This window comes from Gossypium hirsutum, chromosome D01 (genome assembly GCF_007990345.1).
Source record: "Gossypium hirsutum isolate 1008001.06 chromosome D01, Gossypium_hirsutum_v2.1, whole genome shotgun sequence".
In the NCBI taxonomy this organism is placed as follows: Eukaryota; Viridiplantae; Streptophyta; class Magnoliopsida; order Malvales; family Malvaceae; genus Gossypium; species Gossypium hirsutum.
In genome coordinates, this window is record NC_053437.1 from 472,427 (window position 1) to 484,343 (window position 11,917).

The 11,917-nt window shown below is 29.2% G+C and overlaps 1 protein-coding gene across 1 annotated transcript; it reads right to left on the bottom strand.

Moving 5' to 3' along the window:
• Positions 1-1,045: 1,045 nt before the first annotated feature.
• Positions 1,046-8,398, bottom strand: LOC107928806 (probable quinone oxidoreductase). Its single transcript, XM_016860083.2, has 18 exons — positions 8,269-8,398; positions 7,941-8,114; positions 7,265-7,446; positions 7,061-7,166; positions 6,434-6,510; positions 6,241-6,328; positions 5,068-5,263; positions 4,587-4,713; positions 4,306-4,386; positions 4,072-4,173; positions 3,856-3,951; positions 3,469-3,543; positions 2,798-2,917; positions 2,355-2,480; positions 2,146-2,220; positions 1,701-1,787; positions 1,536-1,622; positions 1,046-1,447 (listed from the first exon to the last, which is right to left on the bottom strand). Exons 1-18 carry the CDS (start codon positions 8,321-8,323, stop codon positions 1,397-1,399), a joined length of 1,905 nt encoding a protein of 634 aa, XP_016715572.2. The 5' UTR covers positions 8,324-8,398; the 3' UTR covers positions 1,046-1,396.
• Between the last annotated feature and the right edge of the window lie 3,519 nt (positions 8,399-11,917).

Below are 11,917 nucleotides of genomic sequence, written 5' to 3' on the forward strand. Positions count from 1 at the left end.
ACATCGTGGAGGCCATTAGAGAAGCCAAGCTTACAACTTCCCACCACAGTTTTCTCAAATTTAGGCATGAAAGTCGGTTTTCTATGTGCTCGGTTCAAGGTTCTGTTTCAAGAAATGGCCGATGCACCTTGGTGACACTGGCCACTCAATAGCTTTTGTAATGGAACATGTTCCATTGGTGACGACAAACCTTTTGCATATATCTCAAGCACAAGAACAGATAGTATTTTGTGAAGAAGATACTGTATCGAGTGTATATCTTCATGAATTCCATGTCATAGGCTTTTGAATTGCCTCTATGCTGTACAAGGAAGTTAACAGAGTTTGATCTCAGGTCATTGAGATTCAACAGTAATATCGGGTTAGGATCTCTTTCATTATTTTCCTTTATCTATTACTATATAATACAACCTTTTTTAACATAAAAGAGGAATGAATATAATTTTTGGCTTATGAATTTGAAAATTAGATTCATTTTGGTACTTGTATTTTTTTTGTTGGTTCTTTTTGGTACTTAAACTTGTTTGATGATATGACCAGTGTTTCTGGAACATGACTAGATTGGTCAGTTAGACCAATTGGATCTAGAATTGATCGATATACTGGTCCAAATAAAAAGGTTGAATCAATTGAATCGGAAACAACTTGAAATTGGTAAAAATAAAAAATTGAGACAAAAATCAGTAGTTGAACAGGTTGAACTAGTTTAATATTTTTTTTAAAATTTTAATTATTTATTTAATTACGGTTGATCTAGTAGTTGAACTGATCAAATCGACCGATTAAATGGGAACCAGTGTCTAATTGATTCAACTACTAATCTGGTTATTAAAACACTACCATCGAACTTTTATATTTTTCAAATTTAAAGACCAAAATGGATCTAGTTGCAAAGTTCATATATTAAAGTAGATAAAAAAATGTACAAATATAAAAATAAACCTAATTTTCAAGTTTCAAGTTTAAGGCGGAAAATAATATTATTTCTATAAAAAAAATGTGTATAATTAAAACACACACAAACAGTAATCAAAAGAGCAAACAGTGAAAAAAATGCACATGTCATTCTTTCATATCAATAATGTCATTACAAAGCTAAAGACCAATACAAGAAGGTGGTCAATGCCACCAAGCAATATCTTTGTGCACTATGATATATGGTATCATTTAGCAGTACATTTTTCTCAGAATTTGTCTCATACAATAAAGAAAAAAGCCAACAACAACAACAGCAATTCAATGCCATCTATAGTTCCTTTATTCTAACCAAGTAACCACTATAGATGAACATAACTTCTGCTATCTATGTATAATAATCTTTCGATATAAGATGCAAATAGTTTAAGATTGTACCCGGTAGGGATGAACAATGAACGATAATTTCATTGGCTTCAAATCATAACTTAGCCATTTGATGTTCAAAGCTTCGATCGATGCAAACGACAACCTACAGAATTTTGACAGTAATATAAACACATTAGAGGTCTAGGTTGGTTTACTTGAATGCTCCCAATTTAGTGAAAATTTGTGCTCACCTTGCCAGTACTTTTACCCGAATGCAGATACTCAACAGCATCCGCAACCGAATGCAAACCTGAAAATCTTTTCTGGTCTATTACAACCTGGTAGAATCGAATTACAGCATGTTAGGAAAGGTTTCCTAGAAGTATATCAAACACAGAACAGGATATATGTATTACCTTAAGCTTTCCTGAAGAGTAAAGATGAAACAGTCTAAGTAGGTGTTCTTTCCATAAATGACCATACTGTACCAGGACAAAGCCAGACTGAAAAACAAAAGCTATTTTCAATTCAATCGAAGTATCAAACCACAAGATTTGAAATGCCTAAGTGCGAAGATGTATAAACATATACGATAGGATCGAAACCACAAAATTGGCGATAACCGGAAAATGGGAAACATTAGCTCAATGAATTATCCTAAATCTATATGTATTTGGCTACAATATTGGCTTTTTTTTCATATTCTCTGAAGCTAGTCGTTTCTATCTCCAATGATACACAAACACCGCATGGATACACGAATCTTGAGGTTATACCGAAAGTATTTAAGACAAAAATGTCAAACACAAATAGTTTAAGAGAAATGAAGAGTCACATGCGCAAATTTTACCGATTACATACCACATTTTGGCTTTTGGACAAAAGCTTCTCAAGTCTTGGGTAGTTTAATGGCGTCCACCCAATTTTCCTTTTATACTGTAAATAAGAATAAGAAGTAGAACATCAGAAGCTGTAAATGATGTTAAAAACTAAAAGTTATGGTCAAAGGCAACAAAATAAGAACAGTAACTTCCTTTTAAAATTTTAATCTCATTAGTAATAATAATAACCTGAGAGATTAATCCTATCACAATAAGTCGTCCACGGATAGCCAAAGCATCAAGGCACAAATCAAACATGTTACCACCAACAGATTCATAAACAATGTCGACTCCTTTAGGAAACTCCTTGAGAGCCTGAAAGACTAAAAGTCAGATGTTCTTTTCACGAAACCAACCAAATGCAGAAATTATGCAAACTGTGGTGGGATCAGTCTCCAGAAGATTGGACATTGTATGGATGATGATAAATGATGGCAGCTGAGATCTTTAGTCATGGAAGAGAGTGTTGAGATTAATCTCAGAAGTTTGGCCATGGATGATGATTAAAAGGATGCAATAGTTTGAGAGTTCCAACTTCCAATCTATGTTTACTCGAATTCGGTTGTGAGTTTCAATGTAGGTAGGTGTCTGAAAAAAAAGCAGAACAATTGAAAAGAATTTCAGATACATACAGTTTTGACATCTTCAGCTTTATAGTCTATGACTCGATCAACCCCCAATTCTTTCAAAAGCCTTGCCTTTTCTTTTCCTCCGCACGTCGCAACAACCTTATTTCCTGCAAGCTTTGCAAGCTGCAAATGTCTCTCTTATTAAAAGATGCTATAAAAAAGCAAACAGAAAAGACAAATCCAGGGGGGAAAATCTTGTTGAATCCATGAAACAAACCGTATTATCATGAAATATATCTTTGAAGATGTAAAATATGGTCATATAAAATATATAATTGAAGATGTTTTGGAAAATTAATGAAATATCATAATTCAGTATGAATAAAACTAAGACGAGTATAGAATAAAGCCTATGTTAATAGGATTCAATATGAGAGTCAGATACTTGTACGTGTTCAACATAAAACTGCTGAATTTTAATTTTTTTTTATATATTTAGAGGATTATATTATGTACCATAGTCGAATATGTGCGAAACATTAAATGAGTACTTCAAGACGCTTAGACTTTATTAAACAAACGATATGATAAAACACATTCACGTTGTGTTCAAATTAACTTTTGTATTGTAATAATACAAAGAGTTATCTGTTTATGTAAATTTTTATATGCTCATAGTTTCTTACATATACAAATTCAGCTACTGGAGAAATATCAATGAGTTCAAAACAAACCTGGACTGCAAATTGCCCAGTCCCACCTGCAGCAGCAGTTACAAGGACAACTTGTCCGGATTTCATCTGACCAACCTATAAGATAAAAAAAGGGGATCGGTAGTTAACTTACTCGAATCTGGAAGTGTGTATTGGAAATGGTATATGTTTAATATGGATATGTTGATTTCTTTTTAAGTCCTTTTATATATTTGGAAAATTTTTAGAGGATCATATTCTTATAACCATGATGTTATATGCACCAAATATGAATGTTTACATACCTTCAGAGTTAAACTTTTCATAATTAGGTGACCAAAAAAAAAATACTAATAATTGGATAACTACTAGTGTAGTTTACTTAAAGTACTCATCTAAAATAAGAAAAAAATTGCTATAGAAACGTACTTTTTCTAAAGCGACTGATGCTGTTAATCCTGAAGTAAGCAAAGCAACAATTTCTGGATCAGGTCTTGGAATGGGAAGTATGTGCTTTGAAGGAACCTATGTTTAGTTGCAATATCCAATAATTGTTGAACAATATAAATATGGTTAAAAAAGAGATTGAAATAGATGATGAAACAAGACCTTTATAAACATAATAAAAATAAAATTGATTTATACCTTCACAAATTCAGCATAACATCCAAAACTCATGAGTGCAGCAGGAGTTCCAACTTTCAAATTTCTTACAGAATCTCCAATGGCAGCAATTATTCCCACTGCCTGTAACAGCAAAATTGAACCATAATCATAGGATATCTGCTTAATTCAACATTAAATTAACATTTTAATGCGGATATCCAGTCCACTACCATTTCTAATTTTTGACATTTAATTAATATTTTATTTCTTCACCTCAAATCCAGCATCAAATGGAAGAAGGGAACTAATTTCTTCCTTGGTTCCTTGAAAATACCGACCTGCGCTAAAGTTCACCTGTGTGTAACATATTATTCAAAAAGCACACAAATAAGAACATTGTCTACAATTTATATATCAAAGAGACGTACAATTATACAGGATTCTTATACTCGGGATTAATGAGATCAAAAGTTGAGTGCAGAGAAGAAATTAATTAAAGGGTAAAGGGAAAATCAAATGAATCATAAATGAAAAAGCATAATAAGAAAACTTACATCACCTGCGTTTACACCAGCATAAATGACTTTCAGAAGAACTTGGTCTAATTCAAGAGGAAGTTTCAATGGTGCACTTATTATATGGGTTGAATCACGAAAATGGAAACTCAATGTATGCACAACACTGAAGAGGAAGAGCAGAAAGGCCCAGGTCAGTATCTTTAATAAACCAATAAACAAACATCCTATATTTATTAAATTTGTTACTCGGGATGAGTACTGCTAAAGAATATATGTTGCAGACGAGTATACTCAATATTTTTAAAATTTTCATACATTTGAATATCATATTCTCGTACCAATGTTCAATTTTAAAGATCATGTCCTTATTAACCTGATAATAAGTTGTTCCCAAAACTTCGAAGCTACGCTTTCAAGACTCTTACATGTTGTCCTAAAACCGTAGCTTTCTGAAACCATGCAAGAACTGAATCTATGTTTAAGCTGGCGAAGAAATTATGAGCTTTTTTTTACTTACAGTTTCTTGAAGTTGTGAGGAAGTCGGAAACCTAAAGGAGCTTGGAACGAGATCATGTCGTTCCTGGAACTTGAGGAAGAACGCACAGTGTATTTTGCTTCTTCAGCTGGAGTAGGCCAATACTCCAGTCCTCGGCGGTTTGTAATCCATAGGCAAGAACCAGCTCTGCTTTCATCAGTGATAAGCTCGAAAGCACCTAGAAATATTATGCATAAGTGCATAGAGAGTTAACAGAAATCATTAGAAGGGCAAAATCTAGATTTTGATTTCATTATTATACCAATGTTTTATATAAGTATATTATACCTCAACTACAATTATAGTATGAGAAGTTATATTAATAAGATCAGGATATACAAAATTTTCTAAATTTATTTTTTATACAATATTAAGGGTAAGAGTAACACAGTTTAAATTTATACCAAATAAGTATCTAATAAGAGTTTTAACCATCTTCATTCAAGTCAAGAGTTTTAACCATCTTCATTCAAGTCAAGATAAATTTATTTTTAATTTAGTATATTAGTTATGGTAATATTGTATTAAATTAGAGAAATGGAAAAAAAATTCATCGTTTCTAGTGCAATATATGAAAATATTATTACATAACAATTTTAAAGATGCCCTTTGAGATAGATGGCAAAGAACTTATTATAATTTTATAGTATATAATCTCAAATTGTTTGAAAATATCCGTTGCCCAAATCTCATTTGGACTAAATAAAAAAGTTTATTTATTATTTCAATAATAGATTGAATGTAAAACTGGCTATCAAATTATAAGTAATTTTTTTTCCCAAAAGTGATATTAAAATATTAATTTCCTTTCATTCTACGCAAAACACAATGTCAACCAATAAAGATGTGACACATGGCACATTATTACGGGACATCATACACTTTTGGGGAAGAATGACGAAATTGAAAATTTAAATACCTCATTTGTCAAAAAAAATTAGGTTTCTAAGTGAAACATGGTATAGTTTAAAAGTCAATTTTGTAGTTAATCCATTTAAAAATAATAAAATATTAATAATTTTAAAGAATAATAATAATTTATTATTGAATAATAATTCGAACTAGATCAAATTGGTTAAAATTACAAATTATTTAGCCCGGCTCTTAAATAGATTTATTTTGAGGCACTTATTAGCAAAACCCCAAAATATATACCTTTCACCACCATTTCCATTGGCACAAAGCCTCCCATTAGTGAAATCAATTTGGGGTCCATTTTTTCTCCCATCTCTGTTCGAACAAACTACATGAAAGTTCAAAGGCAAATCATATTAAGAGAAACAGTTTTCGGAAGGCTAATGCTAACTATGAACACCGAAAATCTTAAAATTAACTAAAGATTTTTTACCTCAGGGCAAAGAACATTAACACGTATTCCTTGACGTTTGTAAGGAGTTAGTGACCTAGTAAACATGATAACACCTCCTGGAAAACAAATATTTTAAGCAGTTCGTCAAATTTCATAAATGTGTTACACACATAGACCCCTTTCGTTAAGATATTTATTAACACCAACTCATTCTGAATATATGCGTTTTCCCTTTCTCATACTAATCTCTGCAAATAATCTGATAAATTTATTAGAGCCGAGGATTTAAATAAGACAAATAAATTATGAAGGTGTTGTCTTTAGAGTTATATTATATTATATTATATTTTTTATATTTAAAAAATAGATAAATTAGTCTTTTAAGTCAAAAAAATAAATCAATTTTTTTATTAAAAGTTTAATCTATTTTTATGGTTAAAAATTTGATTCATGTGCATCAATATAATGTGCGCATGACACACCACATAACATTGTCCGATTATTTCATCTGCTACATAAATTTTTAATAATACAAATAGATAAATTTTTTAATAAAACGGACTAATTTATTCTTTGATTTAACACACAAGATTAAACTGCTTTTTTTTAGTAGAGATACTTTTACCAAATAAAATATTGAGCCGAATGACAAAAATGAATGCAAACCTTTTGAGGCAGAGTAGACGGGGCCCAAAAACAATGGATAAAGACCAGCAGAGGACCCTACATTAATGATCACCCCTGGCTTTTGCTGAGCTTGCATAGTTTTAATCTGTTAAAAAAACTCGTAAACAATCAATCCATTGCTGCAAATTAGGATTGTCATCAAAGCAAAAACTGCAGAAAAATTAATCATAGTGGAAACATTACAGCGAGTCGAGTACAATCAATAACTGCTACAAGGTTGACATTAATGGTGTGCCTCCATGTCTTGGTCCCATCAGTCTGATCATCCTTAAATGGCACTGGATTGCCGATGCCGGCGCTGTTAATACAAATATCCAGTCCTCCAAATGTAGCCACATGCTTCTCAAATGCCAAAGTTATATCTCCTATTTATGAAAATAAAAATCAAATGAATATATATTTTTAATTATGTATTGGATAGGAGTACATTGAAGAAAATGATCGAGCAAATTATAAACAAAGGATCAAATTGGTTTTTCTTGGATTAGTATCTATCATTTTCTCAAACACTAAAGTTATACATTTTATTTACGAAAATTGAAATCAAATGAGTATATAATAAAAAATGTACCTGATATGAATATAAATAAATATCAAACGCATATGCTTGAATTAGAAATTATAATTTTCTCAAATGTAAATTCCTATTTGCCAATGAATGTATGTTTGAATATGAGATATAAGATACTTAAAAAGAGGAAAGAATTTATTTGGATTAGTAACACAATCATTTTCTCAAATGCTAAAGTTATACCCCTATTTGCAAAAATCGAAATCAAGCGAGTGTATGTTAAAATACGTACTTTGAAGAAAATGATCAAGCAAGTAATAAACAAAGAAAACTTCAAATCGAACTTACTTGGATTTGTAACATCACATTTAACAAAAATAGCAGAATGAAACTCTAACTTTTCATGGAATCCGGAATTCTCTTTCTCAACTAAACAAGCAACTTCCTTCCCTTTCTCTTCAGCGAAATCTACGATCGTGACAAATAATCCTTTCCTCGCCAAAGCTAAGCTCAACGCTTTACCTGCAAAAAATTCAATAAAATCAAACGAGTTACTTCATTCGATCCGCTTTACAATCGATCACATCGAATCAAGTTCATAGATCCTCCGAAAACAAATATGATACTGAATTTTTTTTTAAAAGGAAAAAGAAAGTAAAGTTTTAAAAAAATTTACCGATGCCGGAAGCTCCGCCGGTGACCAAAGCTGATAAGCCAGGTTTAAGCTCCATTGTTTCTTTGTAAATCAGTGTTGTTAAGAGCTATGAAAATGCTTAAGGGCCTTGTTTGACCGCTACGCTTTGATTTTCAAGGTAATGTTAGATTATTTATAGTAAATATAAAATTATTTATTTGGGTAGAATATATATATATATATATAAAGTTTGAATCCAATTCACTTGTCATTATGTTTTTGTATTTACTGAATATTGGATGGCGCCAAAGGGTGGAGGGAGGGAATCAAAATGGTATAATTATATTTTAGTCTCTTTAAAAATTTTAAAATTATATAAGTTAATGTAATGGTAAAATTGCATTTTATCGCTTAAGATGATGAAATTTCAATTTAATCATTTTAAACATTGTTAATATACTATTTGGTATCTGATTTTAATTTTAATATTCAATTTGATACTAGAAGTTTTTTTATCTCAATTTGGTACCTGAGTTTAGATTTAATATTCAAAATGGTATCTGAGTTTTTTTTTTCCCATGGACAAGTCTAGTAACCCATCAAAAAATACCTTTATATGATATAAATTACGTAGTATATACAAATCTAGGGTAAACTACAATAGTAGTCACCCAACTATGTCTTTTTTCTTTTTTTATCACTCAACTATGAAAAATTACAAAATGGTCACTCAATTATTCAATTTTATCTTTTTTGGTCATCAACTAACACAAAATTTAAAACACCTAGAATTTCAAGATAAATAAGTTTCTTTTTGTCTAAGTACATTTTCCGGACCTAGTTTTCTTTATCAAAAATCTCATAAATTTTAAACACACATTCCGACCTTTGAACAGATTTAATAGATGATATTAAATATTTGAATCGAAACTCTCAAACTATACTCTATGATAATCTTGCCACTAAATCCTTTGAAAAATATGAAATAAGAATCTTAGAAAAGTCAATTATTATCCTTTGGAAATTTTTTTCCTCAGCTTTGAAATTTAAGTTCAACCGTGGAATAAAAAAAATTATGTTGTTTCGATTTTCATTTATTTTTTGAATTATTTATATTTAATATTCGTTTTCGATATAGTCAATAATAATTATATAAATATACTATTTTAAAAAAAATTATATATATTAAAAAATTAATAGACTCACATGTAACACATATCTATTTTCAATCAAGGAAATCATAGGTCCAAGATGGAAAATACCTTTTTTCTCTTTGGAAAAAAATGGACAAGTCTCTATTTTTTTCCAATAAAAATAATTTTTCTTGTTGAATATTGACTATTGACTTACATTTTATTTGTTGTAATTATTTTCCAGATCATGTAATTCTATTATTTTTTCTATAAAATGAATATGAATTTATTATATAATCAAACGTATTTCGATTATATTAGGGGTGAGCATTCGATCGAATCGAATCGAATCGAATCGAAAATTTTCAAATTAATCGAGGTTTCGAATCTCATTTTATCATCCTAACTTTATTTGAAGTTTTCTCGAATCGAGTTGAGTGAGATGGATTCGAATCGAATTGAATCGAATATATTTGTTCGAGTTAAATTTTAAAAAATAATTTTGGGTCCTTATAATCACTGTCACTCATCGTAATAAAATTTGTCCACCTTAATCAAATTTTTTATTAACTTTCATCACCTCATAATTTATTTATTAATTTTTTATATACTGGTTAGCTTCTTTGCTTGCTTAGTTGTTTCAATTATCTTCAGATTCTTGTCACTATGTATTTTAGAATTAAAAAATATATTAATGTAAAAATATAATTTTTTAATAAAGGTTATTTTAAAAATAAAATGTGAAATTAATACCAATATAAAATTTTAACACGAATATTTTATGGCATAATATTAAAAAAAATTTGGAGGGAAAATATTAAAAAAAAAATTTGGAGGGGGGAGGGTTTGGGGTAGATCGGAGGTGGGATGGGAAGGGAATAAAAGTTTTAGGGGAAAAGTGGGAGGGAGTAAAAATTTTGGGGGAAAATAAAAGGTTTTGAGGGTTTTTGGTAGTAAAATTTTGAGAAAAAGTAAATGGGAGAGTAAAATTTTGGTGGGAAAGGGAGGGGAGTAAAAGTTTTGGGGGAAAAGTGGGAAAGAGTAAGAGTTTTGAGGGAAAAGTAAAAAGGTTTGGGAGTTTAGGGTAAAAATGTAAAATATTATAGTTTGATATTCAAATTATTCGAGTTATTCGAATTCGAAAACTCAACTCGATTCGAACTCGAAATTTGAAAAAAAAATCGAGTTGATTCGAATAACCGATTCGTTTAACTCGAAATTCAATTTTTTTCGATTTTTTCGAGTGGAATCGAGTTTTGCTCACCCCTAGATTATACAATGCGGATAGTAACTAATATCAATTATATTATGTATTAATTATTTATGTGAAATAAACGTGAATTATCACGTAAAGTTAGTAAATATTAATTTTTTTATTTGGTGTTTTGACTAAAAACACTAATTTAAGGGCTAAAAGATCTTAAAAATTAAAATAATAATTAAAATAATTTTTTTATAAAATTATGTATTATGTCAAAATAAAATTGTGAGTTTCGTAATTCTTACAATGTTTACGCAAATAGACTTGCTTTATAGTAAACTCCATTCTTTTTCTTAATTTCCGTCCACATTACTATTTGATAATAATGAAATTTTATTTAAATTTAATCATATATTTTATTAAAAATCTGATAAATTTTAAACACACATTCCGACCTTTGAACAAGTTTAATAGATGATATTAAATATTTGAATCGAAACTCTCATACTATACTCTATGATAATCTTGCCACTAAATCCTTTGAAAAATATGAAATAAGAATCTTAGAAAAGTTAATTACTATCCTTTGGAATTTTTTTTTCCTCAGCTTTGGAATTTAAGTTCAACCTGTGGAATAAAAAAATTTATGTTGTTTCGATTTTCATTTATTTTTTGAATTATTTATATATAATATTCGTTTTCGATATATTCAATTATAATTATATAAATATACTATTTTTAAAAAAATTACATATATTAAAAAAATTAATAGACTCACATGTAACACATATCTATTTTCAGTCAAGGAAATTATAGGTCCAAGATGGAAAATACCTTTTTCTTTTTGGAAAAAAATGGACAAGTCTCTATTTTTTTCCAATAAAGATAATTTTTCTTCTTGAATATTGACTATTGACTTACTTTTTATTTGTTGTAATTATTTTCCATATCATGTAATTCTATTGTATTCAAAATTATTAAATATATTTGTTCTACAAAATGAATATGAATTTATTATATGATCAAACGTACTTCGATTATAAAATGCGGATAGTAACTAATATCGATTATATTATGTATTAATTACTGATGTGAAATAAACGTGAATTGTCACGTAAAGTTAGTAAATATTAATTTTTTATTTGATGTTTTGATTAAAAACACTAATTTAAGGGCTAAAAGATCTTAAAAATTAAAATAATAATTAAAATAAATTTTTTTTATAAAATTATCTATTATGTCAAAATAAAATTGTGAGTTTCGTAATTCTTACAATGTTTACACAAGTAGACTTGCTTTATAGTAAACTCCATTCTTTTTCTTAATTTCCGTCCACGTTACTATTTGATAATAATGA